At 42.8% G+C, this 27,991-nt stretch overlaps 1 protein-coding gene across 1 annotated transcript in view; it reads right to left on the reverse strand.

The window, feature by feature from the left end:
- The window catches only part of ANKRD44 (ankyrin repeat domain 44), a 128,046-nt gene extending 116,584 nt beyond the window's left edge, over positions 1–11,462 (reverse strand). The window contains exon 1 of the mRNA XM_053947044.1: positions 11,419–11,462. Coding sequence (XP_053803019.1) covers positions 11,419–11,445 — 27 coding nt within the window. The 5' untranslated portion in view covers positions 11,446–11,462. The remainder of the gene's footprint in view (positions 1–11,418) is intronic.
- Between the last annotated feature and the right edge of the window lie 16,529 nt (positions 11,463–27,991).

Genomic DNA, 27,991 nt, shown 5'->3' on the forward strand with positions numbered 1-27,991 from the left:
ACAGGCAAAACTCTGGAGTGTTCTCTCCAAGCCTACTGCTTGAAAGCAAACAAAATACATCAACAGAAGCAGCATCGGGAATAAAACAAATGCGACACTGTGGTTGGAATTGTACCCACAGAGGTGAAGCAGTTATTTTCACTGTACTTTTTTTTTTTTTTGATGTTAGCAGTGTAGTTCAGCCCAGCAGACTCTGAACAGCTCAATCTCGCAGGAAAAGAAAATGCATAAAGACATTTTGTTACTTCTGTGGGACAGAGCCTTCCCCATTTCCTTGGTCCTGGGCAAGCTGCTGATGACAAGCCCTAGGAGAAAGCCTGCTCTATGCTAAAGCTTTTTGGAGGCTTCAGGCACTGAATTACACCTGCTTGTACACTCCTTTTAATTTTTGTCCCTACCTCACAGCCAACTGAAGAATTCCCCAGACAACTGTCTGAAAGTGTACAGGTTTTTAAAGGGTTGGAGACCCTATGTCTTCACAGAGTCATCCCTTAGGAGTCACACAAGGCTTTTCAGACAGTTGTTTGGAGCTGTCTTCAGCCAGCCCCACGGGAACAAGAAGTGCTGAAGATCATGTGCCTGCTCTGTGGTTTGCCGTCATTTGTCTCTCCTTTTCCAGACAGCTCTCTGGTGAATCACAAACCTGCCTTGGAGGGCACAGAGCATGCATAAAACCCCATTAAAGATATGCAAACTCTGCCCAGGAACAGGAACCAGGAGATCCCAAATGCAATCCCTGATTAATGTGAAAGCTGTGCCTATGCCTGTAGGAAGAGGATAAACACAAGGCTTCTGTTACCAGCTACACCCCAGGTAGCTGCACCTGCCAAGCCACAGCCTGCAGGTGCTCCTGGGCTGTGGGATCTCCCCACCAACAGTGGGCACATCCTCAGAGAACCCAGATCTGGATAATTCACTCTTGGAGCTGCACAGGCTACATGGCTGGTTTAGCTAGTCTGAACCTCCGCCGTGGAGGAGGGCGAATCTGTTCGGCTCCATTTGCTCCTGTTTGCAGAAAAGAAATGACACTCCTCTGAGAAGCAGGGGTGATGGACAAATTAACCAGCCTTCTTGAAAATGATTCTGGAAGGAGGAACTTCTTCTAATTAGAAACTAGGTTATATGTCTATAAATATTTACCTGTAATAAGCAGAGCTTAGTGAGAAGACATAGTGGGGTTTCTGAATGGGTTTAAAATGTCTGCTTTGTATTCAAGTGGATTACCTGTGTTAGAATTTAATTTAAATGTATTGATCCCTACTTAAGGAGGTATCTAAATGACTCAAACATGGTATGGGAATCAGCCAGCACTATGTTAAACCACAAACATTTCTGCTGAAGGACTGTGTTGTAGCCTAATGAGTTTGTAGTGTGCCAGCTTTGACGGTTGTTTAATGGTGTTTTCAACAGCTGGACTCAATTATCTAAAGGGTATTTTCCTACCTGAATGATTTTATAATTCCAAGACTGCTGAGTTTGAGCCAGACATGAAATGGAGCTTGTGTGAAATGTACCCAAAGGGCACCATCTAATCCACTGACAGTAAGTTTTCAGATTTGAGAGGCTAATCTCCATTTATCTGAAAAATCCAGCTTCATATGCATGTGAGCTCCATGACAGAGTCAGGCAGTCCTGGATTATTAGGACATTTAGGCTAAACAAGCAGCATTGATGCATAACAGGCTGATCTCACTTTTACCATTTGCACTGCCAGGACACAACACTAAGCCTATGACACAGGACTAGTGCCCAAAGACAGCCACAATAAGTCTTTACCTACCAGGTGACCTAGAAACCACTTCCTAACAGAGCACTTGCTCTTAAGCAGCAGCAATTCTGATTTTACAGTTTACAGAACAAATATCTAAAAAACCCAATATGTTCATTGAATTTAACAGTACTATGACAACGCATGCCACCATTCATTTCTCACCTTGCAACATCATGAGATTGGCATCAGCCCACACAGTAAACAGTGTTAAAACAATCTGCAGGAAGGAAGGGCATCACTGTGAATCAGCCACTGAAAGAGGTAAATCAGGATTTGGCTCTTGCTCTGCAACCAGCCCCCTTCTCAGCCTGACTCAAGTCACAGAGTTTCTCTGCAGCAGCTCTCCAGCTGTGAAAAGGGTAACAAGCATCTTCTCTTGGCAGTGCCATCAGGCAGCAGCACTGCACCTCCAGCTCCACAATGCCTGCCTCCTCTGCCTCCTCCTATCATCCCTCCTGCTCTCTGCCTCTGCTGCCCAGGCAATTCCTCTCCTTCCACCTCCTCTCTCCAAATTCTAAAGCCACCTTGTCCAACCAAGGTTATTGGAGCCACAGGCTCCACTTGTAGAAAACCCCATCAGAAGCTGGGCCACATCTCCTAAAGAGGAGCAGGATTATGCATATAGCTAAAGGATCAAGGCTTGTTTACATTAAAAAAAAAAAAAATTCCTCATACTAGGCTTGATTCACGCCAAACAGGGTGCAACAAGATCACTCACCTAAGCCTGCTCCTCTCAAACAGAGGCAATGGTTGCAGAACCTGGCACACCACATTTACTTCATTTGTAGAACACTTTGGAAATGCTCCTGAAGTCAATGACTAAATAAGTCCCTCTCTTGATTCTAACTTGGAGATAAGTGCTGCATGTTACATTGGCAAGCACATTAAAACAGCTGGAAGCATAAAGACAATATGGGGGTTTTCAGGCCCTTGTTCTTTAATTTTTTTACCCTGGGCACGCTAAACAACTAAAGACCACACTGAGCAAATCAGTGTTTTATCAGATAATACTGTGGGATTCTAGCTTCAAGATGCTACGCTCCCTGCTGGCACCAGCTCCTGTGGCAAGGGGGCTGGCTCCAGCAGTGACACCAGCCCAGCCTGGTGACAACAGACAGCTTGATGTACCCATCTACTGCTGCCAGCAAGGCCCAACAGCACAGGCACAGCTTTGTTGTGCTGCCTTACTGCACAGAAGACAACAGAAGTAACCTTTATTACAAAAACAAAACAAACACCTATAGAGGCAAGAATAAAAACAGTAGTGAAAAGGACATGATGTCCACTTTTATCTCTTAGAAGTATGAGAAAATGTAACTTTATACATAAAAACACAGCAAGATAGGTGCTGCTACCAGTGTGTTATTATAAATACAAAGCAGCTTCCCCATATTCCTGCAAAGCTGGTCTAGATTTGATACAGCCAAAAGCAAAACTTCATTTGAGGATGAGATTTCAGAAGGCAATCTGTGGCTCTTTCACCTTGGAAAGGCAAGGAGCCTATCATGTTAAAATGATGCCGTGATAAAATGAGTTATGCTCTCCATCTGAATGGCATTATCTACATTATTATTAATGACAAAGTGCATATAAAAGCTTATTAATGCTCACACTCATTTCCTTTCACAGAAATTATTTGATCATATTTAGAATGTGAAAGCTTGTGCACCTAATGGTGCAGTTGACTGGTGCTTTCTTTTCAGTTGATACACTGCAGATACAATACTTGATTTTTACATTTTTACACAAATTTCTCTAAGTTACATGCTCTTTACTTCTGGCAGGACTTCATTTACAGAGACATGTAGTTAGGGGTATGCAACCAAGTAGACACCAAACAACTGTTCTGCTAAAGCTTTTGCATGGACAAAACATTTGTTCAAGCAACAAGTCTATAAAATTACAAAGGCTGCAAGATGGGGAAAGAAACAGGCCATATAATGAGATCCAAAAAATTACCAGAATAAAAATCCTAACATTTAAACAGAAAATTATTCATCATTAGAGATTATTTGCAGACAGTGCTATTAAGGATATCAACACATGGCCCTTGAAGCAATCCTACATGTACAAAATTCAGTAACACAAGGGTTTTTCCATAAGAAACCAATTCCTTTATGGAAAGGAGCTGAAGCCTCAGCTCAGTAAATAGATGCCATCAGGTACATCAGTTAAGACCATATGCAGGAGTTAACTACTCTGGTTTTGTCTACTTCCTCACAAAGATGCAGTAGCATGCAGCTGTGAGGAGGAAGCGGGGCTTTGTGAGGGCATTCATTCTCCCCAAGTACTCTTTTAAAAACAACACAGCAAGCCTTGACAAATAATTCCAGCACCAAAATGCACGTCCATATATAAAAACCAGCTCGTAACTCGAAGAACAAACATCAAGCAGACAAGCCTGCTAGGCCAGGAGGTTCAGCACTGCATGGACGAAATCCATTCAACAGCCTCCATTTTTGGTTGTACATCTGCAGACAGGAAAGATTTTTCTTCCCCCAAAAGCAAAACACATGCAAATGTCTGTCATCAAAAAGCACATGCTCTTTCAGAATGTCACAATTACCTAGCCACAACTAAATGCTGTAATTTGTTGACCAACTCCTTGCAAACGTCCAAGAATGACCTCAAACCCTTGGTTGAAACTGCAAAATAATTTCTCCCCTTTAAATGTAATTTTGTAATGCTTTGATTCCCACCCATCACCATGCTGAAGGGTTCCAACATGCTGCTACATGTTTCTAGTGCAGCAAAGTAAAAAAAAAAGGCTGATGCCACAGACAGCAGCTGTGGGAACTTGCCAACCCAAGCTTTCCAGCTAACAAAAAAAGTGACAAATGACAGATATATACTTCTGGAAACAACAACAACAATAAAAAACTAATTTCAATACAGGAACAGCCAAAAAATGCACTAAAGGATTAAAATACTGAGGTAGTCTGTCAGCAAGTTTAGCTCACCTGTATGTTCTGCAACATACAGAGGCAGTATGTGAAGTAGGGCATTCAAGAAAAGCAGGAATAAAAAACAGAGGAAATGGTCAATGCTATCACAATATACCTTGAAACATTTGCCTAACAGGCTTATACCTACAATATCTGGCTCTTGTAGGCATGTGTTGATATCAAGCTAATATTAGTACCACTGAAAGGAAAAAATTCTGGACAGAGGTTAAAAAAAGCCTAAAAACATAATATGTTAGTTGAAGCATTAGCTATTAGCCTGAAGACAGAATTAACGCCAACAGTGGCTCTTAAAGAGTAAACTGCTCATTCCACAAGCAGAGATCTGTTAATGTTGGGGCAGCTTCAGGAAGAAGAGAAGGGACTTGGCCTGGCTTCTCCCTGAACAGACCGCAAAGCCAGCACAGGGAAACCCTTCCCATCACCAACACATCCCAGCCTCTGCCTCTCTTGGCAACAAACAAGCAGGCTCAGCTACACACTGACCTCTAGAAACAATGCTTAAAAGTTCTCTCTGCTCGCAGGAATTTGTTCCCCAGCCCAGCGTGTGACCATCAGCGCTGTGCAGTGCTGCTGACAGCGGCACCGACCCGAAATCGTGTCCCGGGGAGGCACGGCACGCGCAGCCACCGCGTCCAGTGACCAGCCAGCTCCAGCTTGGGCACTGCTGTTCCCAGGTCACAGAAAACATCTGTCCACCCTCGAGCAAGGATCCAGATAAAAACATCACCTTCCTGGAACCAAGCCATTACACAAGCACCCAAGCTGGGAGCAATGTTTATTTCTCTACTAAATGTAGCCATGACAACGACATCTTCATTTAAGAGATGAGCAGGAGGAGGTCATGAGGCCCTTGTCAGGCCTGGATAAAATACTACACCTCAAGAGAGTACAGGAGGGCAAGTTCTGCTGGATGCCACCTGCAACTCAAGAAAACTAACACCTTAAGATGGCAGGCACACCCCTCTCAAACAGCCAGGCATCTAGGCACAACCACTCCAAACCTTTCCAGCACTACCAAAGAGCAAACTCCCAGAGAATTTCTCTGTTAAAGAAATATCTATACTTGAGCACGCTACACCACGCCATAAATTAATTCTCCTGACTCAAGTGCTTCCTTTTTACCTTGAAACAAGTTACAAAATTATTAGGAAGTGAAACATTGCAGAAGCCATGACAAAAAAGGCAGCAAAGCAGCTTCCCTTTTGAGTCTTTATCTTGCTCTTTTTGGGGACCCAAAGCCACCTCCTCTGAACAGGACCATCCCTGGAGGCATTTAGAAGGAGTGTAGAGACATATTTCCGTGGTGTTCTTGGCAGTGTTGGGTTTATGGTTGGGCTCTGTGATCCTGAAGGTCTTTTCCAATCTAAACAATATGATGATTCTGTGTCAGAGCTAAGGTGCCATCTATACCAAATGGCAGCAACCATCACTCCTACAGGTCTGAACAAGACCAGGAATTCTGGCACATCCCAGTTTTTCCAAAGTTTTTATTTTATTTTAAAAAGCATGGAACCATGTCTCACAGTATGCATGATACCTAGGAATATCATGGCTCCAGAAAGACAGTGGCAGCCACAGTGGAGTTATTTTGGTCCAACCACATTTTAATTTCACACAAAATAATAGAGACACACTCCTGTGGGTAAATTCCTCTTCCTTCCCTCCCCACAATTACCTTAGTTTTGTGGCTGAGTATTTTGTACTAAAATGGATTCTCTCTTTCTGGCTGTGAGCCCTTTCAAAACCACTTAGAAGACTGCAAATTAATATACACACCTTAATATTATCTAGTCATAATATGAGGAGGGGAGGAATCATGGCATCACATGCCACACCAAATTAACTCATGGGCTGCCTGTGGGCATGAGGCAGAGGTTCATTGCTCCTATTTTATACAGTAGATTCAGGGGCATTTTCTCAGATGCTTTTACATGTCACAGAGAAAGGATACACAGAAAGACATTACTGTCAATTGAATGATTCTGAAATAAGTTAGACACACCATCACTTGGAAATGTAATTGGTTTTCGTAGGAGACTGTTTGTTACTGTTGTATTCATTTTGGTTTTAAGTGTGTTCAGACACAAGTCCAGCCTTTGCCCAGCAGATTTTTATGATCTTTGACATCTGTTTAAAATTATTTAAACATCTGTTTAACGCTGTTTCTCTGTGACCATAATAAAAAAGATCCTGATGGTCAGCAAAGAACTGTCAAACACAGGAAAACATTTGGGGAAGGGAGAGAAATGGTTCTTTCAGTTCTAGTCACACTGCATTACCCTCAGCAATCAAGGGCAACAGGCAAAATACCAGGAGACAGGATGAGGGCTTGCAGTTAATAGCAGCCTAAGCACATACACTACCATTCATCTGGGCTCCATTACCCTTATGCATGCATATGCATGCTTGTGAGGGCAGCCTAAAAGTAATTCTGTTGTTTTGTACATACAGGGCCTGGGCTGATGACTCTGAAGTCACAGTAAACTATGACCCTCCAGATGCACTGGCCCAAGGCTAGCTAGAGCCCATGTCTGTCTCAAATTTACAGCAAGCTTCTCACTGGATCTGGCAGTGCGGGCATGAAACCACCAAGCACTACATCTCTTAACAGCAGCTACACAGGCTGCACTTCCTAGGTAACTTCCCATTTTATTTTTGTTTATAGAAAATCTTCTCAGCATCTTTCAAAGACAGAGGTATACATTTCCTCTGCAAACATGCACAACTATAACCACCAGCAGGCAGTGGAGCTTGCATCAGCTCTGACAGGCATCAATCCCTGTCCCACACACACCCCGCTCTGACGGGCACAATGAGCACATTTGTGCCACGGAGGTGAAGGCAGAGCTGGTATCCCAAATCAAACAGCCATGCACAGAGCGGCTTTGTTGGCTTTAAACAGAAAGAAGATGATAGAGTTAGCTAAAGAGACAACCTGCAGGCCTGGGGGCAGAGGTGGCAACTCTGCAAGGAAGGCCCCAACTGGCAAGGCAAAACTGAAAATAAGATGGAGAAACTTTAGGTTCTTCCAAAATAATTTTCAAAAGGTGAATCACAGAAGTTTACATATAGGATTATTTTAAGATATTTTACCTTTTCACACAGTGCTGACAGAAGCAATTGTCTGTTTGCTGCCCAGAACCAGCAGTGGAAACCATGAAGATGAAAAGCACACTGGATGGGACATCAGCTACCAGACTTTCTCTGGAAAAGTTTGCCAGTGGCAAACAAACAGTTCTCAAGAAACCAGGTTACTTGGTGCTAGTATGAAGAATAAGCTGGGCAAAGAGCTGCAGACAGCAGGCAGGGAGAGTGGCAGCAGGAAGAGCCTTACATCTGCTGATTATTCAAAGGATCAGAAAGGTGGGTCCAGGCAACAACTGCTACTCAAAAAGCAGCCATGAAAGTCACAAGCAAATCAATACCTTCACCCTTGGAGAACACCACTCACACCTGAAAGCCTCTGGCTGCTCACTTGTTGGAGCACTTGTCTTCTGCTCCTTCTGAACTCTAGCTTAATTGCAACCTTTTACTATAAACATCTGTACCCTCACATAATATAAAATACTAATGCTTCTTGAAATGGAAAAGGTACAGCCAATGACTTGGATAGGGAACAGTACAGCAATAACTCTTAGAATTGAAAGGAAAAAAAGTTTTTTCTTTCCTTAAAACAACTTGCATGCTTGCTGTAATTAACATTCACAGCAGAGATAGTTAGGAAAAGGACCAGATAAATGTGTTAAGGTTTAAAGCAAGTTTTGCAATATTTGTATATGACAACAGAAATATTTAGAATATCAGAATGTTTACAAATGCACAGACACAACTATGCACAAAGATTATAATCCTATGAATTAGTTTAAATTTTATTAATTATTTGAGCTTGTTTTCTGCTTAACATTTAGTCATTCAAAAGTGACTAGTTACATGCCTGAAAGAAATTAATTTAGAAACGAACAATGGTAGGATACACTTCCTGTGGTTAAACCACTTACAGGTTTCTCTTGGCTCAACTGATGAGCTAATAATTACCATCACTGGAAGCAAATTCAAGTAACCTACACTAACACTAAACTCTTAAACTAAGCTCTCCTGCCTAACAAGTGAATGCAGCTAAAAGAACTGATTGTCTCTTTTAAGGTTTAAGTGTAGCAATACTTTAGCACCTTTCAGCTGTATCAAAAAAGCAGCAACTACTAACACATATCTGTCTTCAAAGCACGTATGAGAAGCAGTGTGATTAATTTCTCATCTGTCTGAATACTACCTGTGCTGTTAGATACACTTGGTAAGAAAAGCCAAGTACGGAGGCAAGGAGGAGATCACAAAGAGCAGCCCACACTCACAGCAGCACGGGTCCTGACCACTGCAGGGATGCATGGAGTGTCCCTCATACTCCAAATCTCACTGCAGGACATTGTGAGCTGTGGCTTTTGGTGTTTAAGAAAAAGGAAACCGTTTCCTGAATCGCTGCAAGTTATCACTGTCACAGCTGCCTCAATCTTCAAGAGCAGGAAAAAATGCAGGAGTCTGCTCCCACAACCCCAGTGAGCCTGAGTACATGCAGGAATGGTTACAGGAATGCAAATCTTCTCAGACACATCATTTTCCAGCAGAGATTCACCTCTCTTTTGACTGAGTCTATCTATAACCATATGAGGCTGCTGTTACTGCATCTCTCTCTGCTAAAGGTGGGCCAGCACCCCTCCAATGTGATACAGAAGAGAAGCAGAGCTTGCCCTGATGCACACAGAGCTGCTGCGGTGCAGCCCCTGTGCCTTGGTGACACTGCTCGGGCTGCAGGTGGGAATGGCTCCACCAGCAACAGCTCTGAGCACACAGAAACAGGCACACAAACACTTCTGCTCTTGGTTTAAGAGGAAGCACCACAGCCAGCTTTGAATGTGTCCTGCCCCTCCTCCACTCTCTCCGAAGTGAAAGAAAAAGATCTGTTGAAGAAAATTAAGGAAATGAAAAGAGACCCAGTAGGATGGGTACAGGTAGACCAACATATCCCTCTATAAACAACAGGAAACCTATGTCCACAAAGAAAAACTATCAGCCTGTCTTATCATGTCCCAGGCCACAGCCTGACCAGGAACAATGATGAGCATTCACCAAAATTTTCAGTATTCTCAATGTAGGTACACTGCAGGGGTGTCACAGCAGCTCTGAGGAGTTTCCTCCCTCTGCTTTGAGAGTTCTTAGAGAAGACAAAAAAGGGAGAACCCTAAGACAACAGTCTATCATTTTTCTACAGCACTACAGACTTCATCAAGACGTGATCTACTAGACTTAAATAAATTTTGACTTCTACTGCTGCTGCAGCAAAAATCTCGCTGTAAGATGTCAGCAAAGGTTTAAAAATACTAAAGACAGTAAATTCAAGGGCTTCACTAAACATGTAAAAAGTACTGAAATGGTACAATTTTGGTCCTTTGTAACACACATATTTTTTATATTAATGCTTGCTGTTTGGATATTTAACACACAGCTCCCACCTGAATCTCCTTATTTGTGACACTCGGTCTGTGCACCATGGGGTAGTGAAGCCTCATGGTGTGAAATACTTTCATTGCCAGCCATAACCATCAGATCGAAAGATGAGGATATTCAAGGGACATGTCAGGAGGCAGCCCATAAATACTGCCTTCTGTTACACATGAAAACACATTATAGTCTGGTCCCCTAGTATTGCTTTCACTTTAGAAGCAGCTTTATCATTTGCTGCTTTCAAAACTCTTTTCAATGTGCTATGTGGCAGCTTTGGGCATGTGGAAGATTTTTTTGGAAAAGCGTAAATAGACTGTGAGCAAGACTTGTGATGTCCAAGTACGGGTATTTGGAGAGGGGCTGGCTGCAGGCAGTCCTTCTGAAACCCACAGGAAGGGTCAGAGGCTTGCAGGACACCCACGCTGCAGATCACAGGCAGACCACGCTGAATTAAAAATAGCAGATTAAAGCACGCAAAGTGTGTAACAGTTGGTAGAGTATATGGATAAACCAGGATGTGGGAGTCATAATATCAATTTATGAAATATTTATAAATGCTTCTAGCTACCAGTGATAAGAAATACTTAATACTGATTACAGCTATCTACCCACTGCTAAAATTAACACGATCCAAATGTTAATACTACAGGTTTTCCTAGCAGCTTGTGAAGAACGGCAACAGCTTATCCGAAGAGGCACTTCCTAAGTAAAAAGGAAAAATTATTTCTACGTGTGGCACGGCAATGAAACGATGGAAAAAGCCAAAGGAACGATAGGCAGAGCCGAGAGGCCTTTCGAAACGAGCCGACACCCACCTCCATCCCACCCCGCCGACGGGAGATGTCAGGGATTCAGCGGGGACCGCGGGGCGGCAGCTCGGCGGGGACGGGCGAGAGCCCGCACCCGCTACCGGCTGCCGCGACCCCGGCGAGCTGCGCCCTGCGCAGCCCCGGCTCCGAGCCCCCGGCCCGCCGCACACAGACAATGTCCGCCGGGAAGCGAAGAGAAGCGCATCGGCGGCGGCTCGGCGGGCAGCGGGGACCCGGCACCACACGGCGCTCCCCGCGGAGGGGCTTCCACGGCGGCCCCCGGCAGGGGGAAGGGCCTCCCCCGGCCGCCCGCACCGCCGCGGAGGCTGCGGCTGAGGCTGAGCCCGCCCGCTCCCGCCCGCCCCGCGGCGCCCACCTGGTCGGCGAGCTTGAGCACGGCCATCCTCCGCCGCGGCTCCCGTGCACATGCAGCTCCCGCGACGGGCGGCGAGCGCGCCCCGCGACCGGCGCTGCTGCGGCGGCGGCGGCTCCGCTTCGCGGCGGGGCGGGGGCCGCCTCGCCTGGTCCGGCCCAGGAAGCAGGGGCGGGCGGGCTGCCGCGCACGGCCGCGCCGCCACCGCCGCCTGCCGCCGCCGCCTTTGTTCGCGCCGGCGGCCGCTGCCGGAGCGGAGCGGAGCGAGGGCCGCCCGGGGCTCTCGGCGCCCCCGCCCCGCCGGGCAGCGCGGGGGGCGGTGCCGCCGGACCGGGCGGGACCCGCACGGACCCGCCCCACGCCCCGGCCGGGGTCCCGGGCACCTGCTGCACGCCGGGGCGACCCGCAACGGGAGCAGCCGCGGGCCCTCAGGGACACGGCGCTGCCCGGGCCGCGGCCCCTCAGGGACACGGCGCTGCCCGGGCCGGGGTACCCTTTCCACGCCGCAGGGCTGCCCCGAGGGCACCGCGCCGGCTTCAGCCCTGAGGGTCGAGCTCTGAGGGGCCGAGCTTGTTCCCACCGCGCTGAGGGAAAGCAACGAACGCGCTGTCCCAAGCCCGGGTAGAAGGAGAAGCCGAACCCTTAACCTCTCCCTTCCTTCCATCTGTGCGTGCAAATCCATTTGTCAAGTCCCATCAGACAGACACAACTGTTTGACAGGAGTCTTTGGGGGGGGGGTTTACCTCTTTTTGTAGTAGCTATCTTGAAAAATCTGGTAACTCCTTACAGTCCCGGTGTCTTCCTACTCAATATATTATTTAATTTTTCATAAGCTAACATACTAGATAAAAAGTACAGTTTAATAAGCAAACAAACTAGCCCCATAGTCCCTGCCTCATGCTGTAGAGAAAATGAACATCATTCATGTTCCTGTTGAGCTGACCTGGGGGAAACTTCAGTTCCACCTTCAGAGCTGGCTGTCAGTGTGACTCGAGCACCAGTGCACAGCCAAGCATGCAAGGCCAGGGGCTGGAAAGGGGGGAGGAGAAAAAGAAGAAAAAAAAGCATGAAGGGGTAAATTGACATTCTTTCTTACCCCTCAGAGTTTACAAGCTAAATCCCTGAAGCATGTGATTTGATTAAAATCATTGGTAAAATGCACAGTAGCAGGAGTTACACACATGCTGAAGGTAATGAGAGTAATTACATTTTTTCCAAGGACATGTAACTGAAGAGCAAAGGACTGAAGAGTCCCTCTTCCCCTCCTCCCTGTCACACAAAGGCCAGGTATTTTCCCACAAGTTAGATTCTGCAGTAAGAAACTCCCATATACTGCAACACATCCAATATGACAGTGATTTATGGCTTTTCAAACCTTAATTACAGTATGAGGTGACTCTAAGTAGTTAAAAAAAAGGGAAGTGTCTTCTATGGAAGAAAACCAATCCAGCAAGGAAGCAGTTGTGGCATCATTATAAGTGGGGATTAAAAATATCACACAATTTACAACATGTTTTGACTCCTACTATTTTAAAGGGGTCTTAATGGTAAAATAGTTTTAATATAAATTAGTCTTTTAAAGGGAAAAAAAAAAAAAAACCCAGTGAGACAATCCAGTACTTTCTGTGTCTCACCAATTCAGGCCAGAAATTCAGTTTTGACAGTCCACTCTCAGACTCTGCTGAAAAACATGCTCACCACACTGAAGTCAGGTCTGTTTTGTTATAAAGGCCTATTTCCAATGACCTAGCATTCACTGTAGCCTTCTCCCTGCAGATAAACTTGGTGGATACATAAGGAAAATTATTTTTTAGATTTGTTCTTTGCTCTCCTCACATTCTGATCCAAAAATCTGGTACAAATCCTTGTACCTTCTTTGGGACCACTGACACTTTCCTGTCAGGGAGATAAATCATCAGAATGGAAATCTGCAGTGCAGTAGGAGCCCAGTTGCCTAGGAGTCAATAACTGGGCTAGATATGAGCTAGTGATCATAGAGGAGATGGGTCATGACAGTGTAATAATATTTTTCTCAAGTTTTTTTTTCCCAACAAGCAGAGTCTCATGCGAGCTCCTTTTCCCAGGCCCCACAGGATGGTGTCTAGGAGGACCAACCACTCCTTGGAAAGCCCCCCAGAGACATGCAGAACTGCAGAAAATGTTCACATCCCATATTAACCAGACAGCTCTCAGTTTACAAAGGTCCTTACAATTTTATTTACACTTCCCATTTAAAGGATCATTTACATGAACTGCCAAGAGTAGTCACAGTGTTACAGTCATTACCCACACAGTAAAGGAGTCCAAGATTTCTCTGAAAGTACAATGTCCTCCTCTCCTGTTCACAAAATAGCACAAACAACTATGTTCCAGTCATGTACAATCAACAAAAGCTTTTCTGAGCTATTTTACTCAACAACTTCTTAGCCCAGGCTGGTACATAACTAATTCCATGACACATTTTCACGTGAAATGATGCCAAATGCGCAGCTACCCTTTTTTTTGAAGAAGAGTCACAAAGCCATTAGCTAACTTTTTAAATAATGGTCATGCCTGCAACTCTCAAATCTGTAGCACTAATGTTCACTTTCCATACTGAGACATTAACAAGTACCATCAAAACAGGTGTGCAGCATCCTTAATGAGAACACAATTGAGCTTGCCAGATACTGTCATCCTGGATTAAGCCTGTATTTGGAAAGGAAAAAGCCCTAGGGCTACACCGGGCCTCTGACAGGGAAGTGGAAAGAAACCCTCTAAGGACAGTGGGTACATTTGTTCCTTGCTGACCCATACCCAATCCTAAGAGGGTTCTGTGCATCCAGTTGAAGTCTTCTGTGAAACACAACCCCCTATTGCATATTTCAAAAAGCAAAATAGGAACATGGAAGTTTGAACTTTAGCACTAAAGCAATTTCTGTCCAACAGAAAGGAAGAACAGAACTGCCCCAAATATGCTGCAGTTGCCCACACTTAGATTTCTTGATCTTCTGTCCACAACACAATTATATTCGGTAATGTATGGGCCCAGTATCATAGATGTCTGCCTTTTTATTTTTTCACCTTTTCATTTTGTCCACAGAAAAACCAAAGTTCCTCCAGTTCCATCTAAACTGGATTGTTTAGCCATTTGCTATCAGCAGTCACACACATATGAGACACTTCCTCACTTAGATTTTGTGTCAGGAAAGCCTCTTAGCATTCTTATACCTACTTGAGCTCAATGAAACTCCCAGGCACACTTTCTAGGCATGTGACTTCAACAGAACTTCATCATCATCATCAATGATCAGCCTTTGGTTAAGATCTCACATGTCATTTTCAGATGGGGTAATAGTGCAAGTCTTCGTTTGGATATTGGCTTAGGACTTGAGAGACTCCCCATTAATTCTCTCTCATGCCACAGTGGTCCTGCATGGTGCTTGTTCCTCATGCTGCTTGGCTTGCTGCCTGTAGAAGGAAATTCTCCTGCTTTGTGAGGAACACCCTCTGACAACGCTATGATGCTTTAAGTCTCAAGGCATCAGCTGGAGAAGGATTTCAGGTAAAGGCCACTGGCCACTGCTCTGAGCATTACTCGGCCACCACAGACTCAGTGTTAAGAGTTATGCACTTCCCATGTGCTATCAGGGAAGAAAGCAATCTCGTTGAAATAAATCCATTTTACTGTATATACATGCTGTAGTAAGGTGGGATATGGGTGGGAAATGGGTGAACAGCCTACACAAAAGAGCAAGTTCAGGAGTTCTCCCTGCACCCTGTTCTTCCTGCAGCAATACAAACATGTCTGCAAATTATCTGCTGAATCCCTACAAACCCTCCTGCATCTTCAAACAGACAGATCTCTGCATTAGTCTGATGTTTCTGCAGCCTAACAGGATGTGGTCACTTTAAGGCAGCCAAAAGTCTGCACTGCTACCCTCTTCCCTGCTCCTGCTCTGCCTGCACTGTTGAGCAGAGGCAGGGGAGGAGTTCTGCTCTGTTTTTCACTCCAAAGTCAGGTCTGCTGTTGCATTTAAGCATGATGATCACTCACAGATGGAGGGTGCAATTGTTCCTAGACATATGTTTGGCTCCTGCCTCATGAAGGAAACTAAGTACACACAGTCAGCATATTCCTCAGCAGTGTTTGTTTGCCACTGCTGAGCACGGATGAAGGACAGAACAGATACCAGAAGACATATTTGTTATCTCTAATAGTGCCAGATACCTGGCATGCCTCTGGTCCCTACCTGTTGCCTATCCTCTAACAGCAGCATGTGAACATCTTGCTGCCCATTCTTCCCCTTTACGTATCAGTGGGAGTCAGATTAGAGTGATGTATAAGCATCATTAGCAGTGTCTGCTGTGGGGGAAACAAGCACAAACATACAGAGCTGTGTGAATTTGAAATGGAAGGGCAGACTGGCCACAGCAGGAGACTGGCAAGCAGAACACCAGAGGCAGTAACTAATCATTGCTGTTGCCATCTTCCCTCCTGCACTGCTCCAGCACACAGGGTGACTGCAAGGTGGAAAGGGAGTGGTCATCTCAGACGTTTCAAGCTGCCTGTCACTGCCCTCTCCAAGTCTTCTTCCTTCTGTTTTAGTATGATTCTTTTTCCACAAGGTGCAATTTATTCTATTATTTTTTCCCAAGGATGATACTTTTTATCCCATTAAGTTATTTTCCTCCTAGACCTACTTGTTTAATATTTACATGGGACCGGGGGTGAGGTGGGGACAGTGTGATGTGAAACAAAGTGAATCAATCCACTGATAAGCGCAGAGAGGGGCAAAGAGGAGACCTTAGAAGCACCTCCACTTGTCCAGACACAGGCCTCCTCTCATTTCAAATACTTCTTGATTATACTTCTGCAGCCATGTAGTAAATGCACAGCAAGGCTTAGACATATGATACAATAAGAAGCTGTGAATTTAAAGCTGGAATTATGATTATTACAGCCTTCTGCTATGTTAATCAAAAAGGAATAAACACTCCCTCATATATTAAGGTGTTCTCACAGTTGGTCTGAGCTAGCACCTCTCTTGCTGATGTCCATGTAATTAGCACTAGGTATTGAAAACAGGGGAGGAATTAAGGCAGATGACAACTAGACAGGCTAAACAGGGTCAACTCCTTTCTGGTTATGGCAGTCTAGAAATGCATGTCCGCAAAAGAGAAAGATTTCACTGACAGTAGAAAGCATTAGCCTCACTTCAGTTCTTAAAGCAACATGTTAGTGGCCTGCCTGTGAAAATACATACCCATCTTTACCATTCCTGACAAGAGGCTCCAACAAAATTTCCAGCAATTTGTCACATAAGCCAGTGCTCAATCTAGAAAATAGGTAAGTCTACTGCCTTGTATCACATAAAAAGGGCCAGAGAGATTTGTGTTACTTTGCTGTTTGGGGTTTTTACTTTTATCTCCTGTTCTTTTTCCCTGGAAAACACCAAGCCATCTGATTCTGCTTTAACTTTCCAACAGAAAAAACCCCAAAAATGTAAAAAAACAAGACCAACAAAAAACCCCAACAAATTAGATGCTTCACCACACTATGGAGCTGCAGGCTTGGCTGTGGAGTCTAGACTCCACCACAACAGACACTCTATACCAACTGATACTGAAGTACTAAGGGAAAAAAAAGAGGAAAAAGAAATTGGGGAAAAGAAGGATGAGCAAAACCAGATTAACAAGGGGGAAGCTCAGTATTCAAATTTTCTGTTCTCAGCGCTACTTCATTTATGTGTATATAAAATATCTTAAGTTTTCTATGTCAATAATATTTTAGGGGAAACATGAAAAGAAATTTTTCACTGACTTACATTTTGAAGTATGCCTGACCTTTAAAGAATTCAGCAGTCTCCAGGGGGTAGGATTCCTGTTACATTGAAACATCCCCTGTACCCCTCTGAGTGAAACATCAGGTAATTGTCTAAGTTGTATTCATCTAATTAGTCACACTCCCTAAAAATATATAATTTAGAGTTCAAATGGACACTACACCAACCTCTCTTTATACACTTTACTACAGAAACTATAGCAATTAGTTACTTATAATCCCTAGTTCTGAAATCTCTTTTTCACTTGCATCTTCAAGATTAAAGTTATTGAACTGTCACACTAATATAAAATATCCATTTTTAATCTCAGTTGCATCAGGAAACCATATTTTTTTTTCATATAGGAAGATTTCATAACCCTGGTCTTTTCACTTCACAGTACCTGCATAATCTTAATTTCTGTCTAGTATTAGGGTAGCCAGTGGGATACAGCCAATGGATGCAGGCCAGCAGTGTTGAAATCCATCAGCTTAAACAGATTAATTTTGGAAAGAAACCACTTGGTCAGTTATCCAAGGTTGCAGTCTTGAGAGTGAAGAACACTGCACAAGCAAAATATGGAATCCATATTCATCCCTTCTCAATGTGCAGAGAGGAAGAAAGGGCCTGTGCCTGAGCAGGAGTCCAACACCAGTTCTTAAGACTCAGGTAAGATTTGAGAATGTTCTGATAGCAAATCCCAAACTCAACTACATTTTTCACAGGGCCCAAAAGCAAGCAAAAGATTTAATTTTTCACGTCACACAAAGAATGAAAAGCAATACCTGAAGTTGCATTTAATTACAAGGGGTGTGGAACAACGCAGTGACCAATATGCAGTTGCTACCACGGAGGGAGCAGCACTGTTTGTGATAGTTTGTGTTTCTCTCTGAAGGTAGGGTTTAGCTCATAATCCAAAGGGAGGGGCTTTTTCCCTTGCATTAGAGAAATTACGTGGCTCAGAGCTCTGTAGGGAGAACAGTGTGACAGAGGGTATCAGTAACATTATTTTTGGAGGAATGCTGGAACTCTGGAATAAGTTCAGATCTGCTGGATGCAAGCTAATGGAAACAAATCAGCCCAACAGCCTGTAGTCCACATTGCTTTATAGTTAGATACGCTTTGCACTACAGTACTTTCCCTTACACCAAGGACTAGACTAGAACCTCGCAGAATGAAGGTCTGTGAAGGAAACCAATTTAAATATCTCAACACACTAAAATATAGATGAGAATTTATGATTTGTTTCCAGGAGAACAAAGGATACATATACTATTATACTGGCTTGCCTCAAGCTAATTGCATCCTTCCAAGCCATGCTAAAACTGATATACATCCAAATTCTTCCTAGAAGATAAATCAAACCCAACCATTACATACACTTCTGTAGCAATACTTGGAAACAGGAGGAAACTAATATTCAAGGTCACAGGCCACAGCCTAGAAGCTTGTCTGCAAGCTGAAGAGGGTGATGGGGCTCAGCTCCATGTGTGTACAGAAGGCAGAAAGCCAGCAAACAGCCAGCACAGCTCTGAAAATAAGCAGAAACACCAAGCTCTTTGGGGCATAGAACCAATGGGAGGGGCAGACTTGGAAAGAGTTTGTTTTGCATTCAGAAACAAAACTATCTACACTCTCCTGCAAGTTTAACACAAGATAACGTGCCATAGCTGATACACACGGGTTTCTTGTTCTTCTATCAGAAAATACTTCTGCCAACTCCAAATTTCATCCTGCTATTCATCAAACGAAGAAAATAGGGTTTTTCTTGTAATCTTTCTAGTTCCTGGTCCAACTGCAGTTTGTACCCCAATACTTGGCCAACTGTATTAGCTGCTACACAGGCTGAGGAGGACAAAGGTCTTCCCCTGAAAAGCACAAACCTTTGGAACATGAGGAATGAAAGAAATTCAGCAGCACAGTTAAATTAGTTTAGTTTTACTAAATTTTACCTTAAACGCTTTGTAGCTGCTATAGGGACTTGCATCACCCATTCTGAAGTGGGTGATGGTGGTTCTTCAGATCATAGATTTTGAGATGTTTTATTCCTTATGCTCACTACTTCCTTGCTAAAAGCTAGGATTTGACTTTTCACAATGGTTTATACTGTAAGCCTGAGGGAGGAAAAAATCCATTTTTCTTTCTGTGCTTCAAGTTAAAGAAGGAAATAAGTAACATGAGCCATGAAAGGACTTTGATCCAGAACTAGAGAATGTAAATGCTTTACAGATGCCAAATAAGGATGTTTCCAAAGAAAAAGAAAACAAAGAATTCTCTACCCCAACTCCTCTTCATTTCCAAACAAGGTAATGGAAGAATTTTGTAAGGTTTTGATGGAAGCTCCATTTCTCCAAGAGGTTGTTCTGTTTTTAATAATCACATACATTCATCAGAATAAACAAATGATTGTTTTGACAGGGGCTTATTGTTTTCCTGTGAGAGAAAAAAAAAATTATTTAGCTCATGAATGTCTCTTAAAGCCTTACAGCAACTGGAGAGAAATGGTAGAGAGGCATGAATTCATGCTTAACATTGGTGACATTCTAATGACCTGCATGATGGCCATGCTGCCTGCACAATACATCCTGGGGAAGAGCCCAGCATGTGCTGCCACTGGTGGAGTACTTGGAGAAATAGGAATATCCTGTGGTTGATCTGTTTTATTTCTAATGGATTTTTGGATAGCACATAATCTTGCTCTGGCTTACAAACATCAACATCAGTTCATCTTGCACGTTCTTTATGAAATCCCTGCCTCTGTGGGTAAGAACTGCTGAGAGTCTTCAATAAAAGAAAGATCCAACAGACTAAAATATGAAGCATTTCCAACTAAACCCTACCTTGCCTCTAAGAAATGAGGATTCCAACCTCTATTTATTTAAATTGGAATAAGGTATGAGAGAGGTAAGTCATGACTCCAAGATTGAGTACCTCTGTTGCAGTCTATTCAATCTCCTTTTAAATGGATTTGTCTCTCACCGTAGAAGACTTTTAGAGTTCACACAGTGAGTATCTGCTCTGTGTTTCTTAAAAAAAAAAGTGAACTGCTCTTTATGTATGCATAGTACAATTGTTAAAGTTCTTCTGGCATTGTGTATTCTTATACATGTGTTTTGCACAGTATTTTGACTTAGCAATGGATGGAATAAATAATGCTCAGCACACATGCCTGGTCCCCAGATAAAAATCTATAGATGCAGCCCTTACAGATGGGCCCTGCACTTGCACAAAGCCTGAAGCATGTTTGTAAAATTCTGCATGAGTGCAGATGTCTTCCTTGATCCTCTTGCAAGATCAGAAGGTTGATCAATGGCTGTGCTCCAGATAATGTCATTATTAACATCTCCAGACACAGCCACAGATACAGCTACAAGAATAAAGCAGGTCAGAAGTGAGCTTCTAAGCTTATGGTACAGCTGCCTTACTCCCCTCTAATTCCCTAAATCCCAGAGCACAGTGAGAATGAAAAAGCACCTTGCTGGTAGAAAAACAGTGCCATAAAGCAGCCACTGTTCAGATCTGGGAGATGAATTTTGGAGTTCAAAAATGTCAAACCTATGTGTCTGGGGAATGGCAAGGTGAGAGTTCATTCTGTTCTTTCTCAAAGCAAAACTATGTGAGTGTATCAGGATATAGCTTTTTTGATTTATATTTCACATTAAGAACAAATTTATGCTTGTATACTAGTACTAATGATTTAATAATGCATTAACATCTTAACTCTTGCTGTCCAGCCATGGCAGAATTAGAGACTACTTACAATAAATAATGTTACAAATCATACTGCTATCACACAGCACTTCCTGGCAAGTTTTGCAGTTCCTTTAGCACAGGAAACATGTTTCAGTAGCGTATTTTAGTGATTCCATGACTTTTTCTGTTGACTATGCAGGAAACTAATTTTCCAAACAGTATGTTATGGACTCAAACCCACTCACGTGGAAGAGGGGAGGAGAACCCAGTCAGAGAGGCAGGAAAAGCCATGTCTATATTACTGGGATGCTCCCCACTAAACAGCAACATCTTGAACCAGTATGCCAAGTAGGGCAGACTGGTTTAATCACCATGGTCTGCAATTCAGTGAGAGACTCCTTCCTAAGTCCCCCACGTCACACCCCTGATTTGCCAGGAGCTTAAGATAGCTGACAGCAGACTGTACTCTTCCTTTCCAGCATCAGGACAGATGGCCTCAGCTCACTCCAGCAACTCAGTTTAGCTGCTATGAAAAAAGAAACACTAAGAAGCATTCTTATCTCAGCAATGAGACACAGCCAAGCCCTGGAAAGGAAAGGGAACCTGCCTCCTGAAGGACAGAAAGCATTGTTCTGTCGTAGTGAATAGCACCAGCAGGGCTCTCAGAAGGCCTTCTACAGGGAGGCTGCTGGGAAGGATTCACACCCTAAACATGCCTTGCAATAATCTTCCCCAGATGCAAATAAGTGGTTAAATTTTCAACAGCTACTGAACTGCAGTATTTCTTAGTGTTCTTGAATGTGAAAAACAATAATACAGATTAATCTGCATCAATATCTCTAGAAAGAGGAAGGGATTGCAAGCATGGCTGGCACAGCCTTCCCGACTGTGTACAGCCCAGGTGCTCGAGCCCAGGGAGCAGCATGGCCTCAAGTGACTCTCTCAAGGTTTACAGGGGATTTACCAGCTCAGTCCTGGCTTGCAGATCTCCTGGTCTCCTCAGAGGTCACATCCTGACACTCATTCCTGCAGATCCTAAAACCAGCTCTAAGTCTATTGTTTCCAGAGGGAAAAAAATGCCTTCTTTCCACAGAAACATCCAAGTAGAAACTGAGGCTAAAGGGTCAACTTTCAATGATGTATCATAGAAAGAAACAGAAAACCACCCAAAGTACTGTATCCAATGTGTACACAACATACAAGAAAACAGCAAATAAAATTAATCATTCACATGCTAAGTAAATTTTTCCCCTCAGAACAAGGTAACAATGTCCTCTGATTTACTGAAAGACCCCCCCTGACTCCCCTCAAGATGGTTTCCCAGAACTGGTACTGTGACAATTTCTGCAATGAAGACTCAGCAAATACTCTGGAAGAGAAGGAAGTCCCAGTATCCACTACTGTGCTTTAATCTCTATGCACTGCTCCTTCTTTACACCCACATGTGCTTGATTTTACGCACATAAGTCAAACTTCTGACAATACACAAGGTTTACAAGACAGTTCCACATTTTATCTGTAAATTAAAAGAGCAAAACAAAACTATTTGCTTGTTAAGACCCTTGTTCTACATAACACTGGGCCAAGACCTTAAATCTCCATCCTCAAGAAGTATATTCAGGGTTAAAAAAGAAAGCACTTGAGCTAAACATAGTGGTAGCTGGTACTTGATTAAGATAGCTGGAGTTTTATTTTGGTTTAAGCTATATAAAATGGATGGGCTGTAACAAGAAAATTATCCAATTAAAGAAAAAAACTGTACTAGTAGAACAATATAAAAATTCAACAGATTAAACATGCTTAAAAGTTAAAAGCAATTGCTCATCAGCTGGGGTGTTAAGAGAGGAACTGAGCAGGATTGAGGATTACTACTTTTACAATGGGAAGAGCTCACTTTCCTGAAATAGGGGAGAATAAATAAAAGGACTGCTTGTGTATACAGAGATAAGTTGTAATGGTAACAGAAGTATTACAATCAGAGGCATGTTATTTCCTATGGGAGGAAAAATTATAATCCCCAGCAGCAAAACTCCAGACGCAGGTAACAAGGCAGCATCAAAAACCTGAAAGGAGGCAAGAACAGAGGCAAAACCTTTAACAGATGTGTGAGGAAGTTCTCCGATACCTGAACTGCACAGGAAGTCTCAAAACATCTCCCAGATGGCAGTATCTGTATCACACAGGCATCCTGCAGTGACAGCAAGGACCCAGACTGGAGGCCTCTGACAATGGAGAATTCTTCATAGGCCATGCTTGGAAAGTGATTAAAAATAAACCAATGAAAACAAATGCAATGCAAGCAATTAGTGATACACACTAAAATGTAAATGTGGTGGTGGTTGGACTTTGTGCTTTGGTTTGGTTTTGCCTTTATTTTTTAATCATTGCATATCCTATACTACATAAAAAATTACTGTGGTACATGGCATTACACCAGCATGAAGGAAGCAGAGCTGGCAGCTGACAGGCTGTCATGAACTGCAGACTTGCTTTTCTAACACCAATAGAATAATCAAAGTATGAAAACATAGTAACTCCAAGAAGTTTGTACTGCAGGCCTGTCTCCAGTGCCTGAAATGCCCAAGAGCTGCCTCAACACAGAGAAGTATAGAAAGAAACTGTAACTGGCCAGAAGAGAAAAAGCAACCTTCACCCAGGAGCACAGATGTGGTTTTTCACTTGCACATGGGCATGTAAATGTATCTTAACACTTAACACAGGAAGACAGAATATCTGGGAAGGAATTCTCCCATCTTCAGACAGTGACTCAGAGAGATCTTAATATATATAAGCCACATGAATGCTTATGCATTTACTAACTGTTACTTCTAGAAATAGTAAGCAGATGCTATGCATGACAGCATTTGGTAATAAAACATCTCTGTTTCTGTAAACTCTGCAGAAGTGTCTCACCAACATCTTACACACAACAAAATCAAAAAAACATAGGGTGGTAATGACTACCAGGGAAGCACCTTGGACTAAGACAGACTTGCTTAGCAAATCAAGAAGCCCACTTGCTTCTTCAGTAGAATACCAGAGTCAGCGAAAAGATTGGAGAAGTAAGGCTGAGTTTCTTGAATGAATCTTGACCCATTGCTGTCCCAGGCCCATAATACTCTGTGTAGAGGTGGCAGAGAATTTCAAACATCATCCTGAAACACAGAATAACCTCAGGCAAGAAAAACACTTTTTGGAAACACACTATCTGATTAAGATAACCAGGCTTGGCATCAACTATTTGAAAAAAGTATACTTTACCTTAGCACCAACAAATTACAGGAGGTGTTTAACAATGTGTTAGTTCACACAGACAGAATCACCCACATCAGCAGGCACCTCTAGCCTTAGTTTAAATACTAAGCAGGAAGCCCACTTTCTAGAAGGAAAAAGTTGCAAGAGAAGCTTCTCAGTAATCACCTAAGTCCTCCATGAGTCACATATGAATGACTCTCTTGCCACAGAAAAGCAGGTGACAAAGGGACTGGTGCTGCGGACCCAGCAACTGGAGAAGTAGCTTTACACCTGTGTTCCAAAGCACTGCTCCAGCATCACCCAGGCAAACAGCAAAGGCAGTGATCCAGCCTCCTCCTGCAGGAGACTCCAGCTGCACTGGAGTTTGGAGCTCTAATGGCAATCACAACTTTGCTGCTGCATGGGTAGCAAAACAATCCTACAGCTTCTCACGAGGAAGTCATATTCACCATTTTCAAGAGAAAAAAACCCAAGCTGATCTACAAAGTGTGCTGGCTCCAATTATCTAAGCTTTAAATGAGGCCTGTACCTGAAAAAAAACCTGCACTTGTATTAAATGATGACTTGTCATTGCACTTTGTGGATGCCTTACACTAAGTTTAAGTTACCATGGTTACATTTTCCACAATAAATATAAAAACAGGAGGGAATAAGAAACAAATATGCCTTTGATTTTGCTTCTTTTAAAAATATCAGGTGTTTGTGATCTTTGTTAAGGTACTGACACAATCTGGAGAGGGATTTTTAGCTGCAAAAGGACTTTTTACAAGGACATGGAGTGATAGGACAAGGGGGAATAGCTTTTAACTGAAAGAGGACAACTATGAAGGTGGTGAGGCACTGGAACATGTTTCCCAGAGAAGTTCTGGATGCCCCAACCCCTGGAAGTGTTCAAGGTTGGATGGAGCTCTGAGGAATCTGGCCTAGCGGAAGATGTCCCTTCCCATGGCAGGGGGACTAGATGATCTTTAAAATCCCTTCCAACCCAAACCACTCTATGAGTCTATGAGTATCCTGTAACTGGTAATGGTATTACAGCAATATAAACATTAACATTTGTATACAGATGAATGTTTAATATATATTGAAATAAGTAAAAAATTCACTCACTGAATATTATGTACATTCCAATCTTGTCTTGTCATTCGAAAATGAACTTAGAACCTAAAGCTACAGAAAGCTCCAGCTCTATCTCGGCAAGGTTTTTAAGTCTAATCTACACATCATTGTCCTAATTGCAGAAATACAAGATACATGTACAGAAACATCTGCAAACTAATGTAAAGAATAATTAAATAATTTTGTATATATTTAACTTACTTTTATTGAGTGAGGAAACAGCTTTTTCTGAAGGTCATTTCTTTGGTCTTAAAAACTGAAACTCAAGCCACCTGGTTTTCATTTCCTGCCATATTCCTTCTGTCTCAGCTGCATACTGTGCTAAAAACAAAGGCTCTATTCTTTAATTGTGAATATCAGACGCCTTTAACCTTCATTCTGTTGTTAGTGCCTTGGAATGGGAAAAAGTTGATATACAATATCCTCTTTTATGAGCTAAAATAATAAATGGCCAGTTGTATTCCTTTTATCAGCTGGGCTCAAGACCTGCAGATCCTTGGAGACTTAAAGAGTTCAACAGAGACAAAAATGTATGGCTTTCAAAACAAAATCACTATTTGAACACAGTTCTGTTCTACTGTTTTAGATGACAGGCAGGGATTGAAGGTCTAAAGTTACCTCAGAAAAGTCTAGAAATAAGTCACCTCAGACCTTGTCACCCTACAGTGGTGAACAGCTGTCACATCTGGTCTCAATCAACAGCCAGGAACCACCAGCAAAGGGCGAGCCTATTCCCAGGCTTGGATCAGGGATGGTTTTAACAGAAACCACTGCTTCAGAGCAGCAGGACCAGTGAAAGATGGCATTCTTCAGCAAGTAACACAAGCCCTCAGAGGAAATGGGGCACAAAGGGAATGACTTGTACAGCATATTGAAGAATTTTATTGGCCAGCTCAGTGTAAAAGATGGTTGCTAATAAAACAAAAAAACATTTGTCTATCAAGGTGACCAAAATGTCTCCTACCTCTGAAAGGAACAGATTTTTCCAGTGAAGAAACAAATGTGTATAGACTCTGGAGATTATTTTTAAGACAAATAAGCAAGCAAACAAGATATCTTTCCATCAAGAAAGCAAGCTTTCATAAAACCCAAAACTCTTAATTATGATCACTAGTAATTGACAGTCACACTAAGTAAGTCACAGTAATTGCTTTGAGATCAATCTGATACAATTTTGGGATAAACAGATCAGGTCCATTAATTTAGTCCCTCCTCATTTATTTATAATTCATAAAAAATTTGCTGCTGTTTAGCCTGCAAATAGAACAGCTTATTCATAACTTCCAGAGCATTTGGCCTGGGGCTCATGTTAGGAGTGAAGAAGCAGCACTCCTTACCCAGTGGTGTGCTGGATCCCTTAACCAGGCTGCTAGGCAGCCTTTACCAGTCCTACCATGATTTCCAGGGGTGCTGCTGGGAGGGGAGTGCAGGGAGGGCTGCACTTCAATCCACACAGGTCAGAAGAACCACTGGAGGCCAGGGGGAGCAGAAATCTTTCCATTACTACTGGTGAGATTCAAGACAGCATACGGCATCACACTGATGTACACATGTATACTTTGGATCAGAGACTCTCACATTTACCTCTTCCATTTTTATTAAACTAACAAAGAGTGAGATTTTGCAGTTGGTTCACAGATGTACATTAAGTAACAGGCAATCACTCTACTTGCACATCAACACTTCCCACAGTCAGTGAAGAACCAAAATTTGAAGGCTCTTTCCCATCCCACCCCAGTCTATTAGTAATGAGGGTATTCATTACAGCAGCTTACATTGAGGGAAACTATGTTCCTTAGCTTGGAGAAAAATATTTAGAATTATCAGTCTGATGCAACACTGGCTGAAACTTGATTTCACAACAGTCACTGCACCAAAAGGTTGAAGTGGTCTTAAGTGACAAACTTGTAAAAACTAACAGAATAGAAACTTGTGCCATGTAATCTCTGGGTATCACACGGCTGTAAAATTGATAAGGAAAACCCTCTGGTTTAGTTTGTCAGTGAAACCAGTAAACAGAATGTATGCCACAGTTGATAACAAACATTCCTAATGATTCCTAGCATTTATTGTTATGATCATTCTCTTTATCACAACTGTACCAAGCTCCAAGCTCTTTTGTAACATGTCAGAAGCTACTTCGCAATCAACCATTTTTCAGAGAGGAATTACTTCATTGACAACAACAAAATGTTGGGAGTCTGGCTAAAACCTGAGGACTCTTACATGCAATTTTACTTTAAAATGATCACATCCATACTTGGCTGCATAATTATTTGAAATTCTGTCAAAAGATCTTAAAACTTTATTCTGGGCATCAAAATTCTGTTCTTGTACAAGCAACAGCCATTCCTTAAGCCATCTCAGGATCTCTGAAAAAAGGTGAATTAAACTTGACCTTATGTCTGTAACAACAACCTGCAAAATACTTTCAGGGTTACTTGCAAACCTTTATTTATGAATCTGAACTTGTTAACTCTGCCTTAAGCAGCAGCTCAGGCTGAAAGTTCTGCTGGTGCTTGGAAATAAGCTTTGCAGTGTTCCCTCTGGAGGTACACAGAAAAGACCATCACAAAGAACGCAGCACTTCAGTAACCTGGCATTCCATTTCCTTGTCTGGACAGAACACCATGACAAATTCAATCTGACTCCTAAAATGACTTCATTATAAGATCAAGAAGCTGAATGTAAAAAGCCACTGAACA

The sequence above is a fragment of the Vidua chalybeata genome, chromosome 7 (genome assembly GCF_026979565.1).
Source record: "Vidua chalybeata isolate OUT-0048 chromosome 7, bVidCha1 merged haplotype, whole genome shotgun sequence".
In the NCBI taxonomy this organism is placed as follows: Eukaryota; Metazoa; Chordata; class Aves; order Passeriformes; family Viduidae; genus Vidua; species Vidua chalybeata.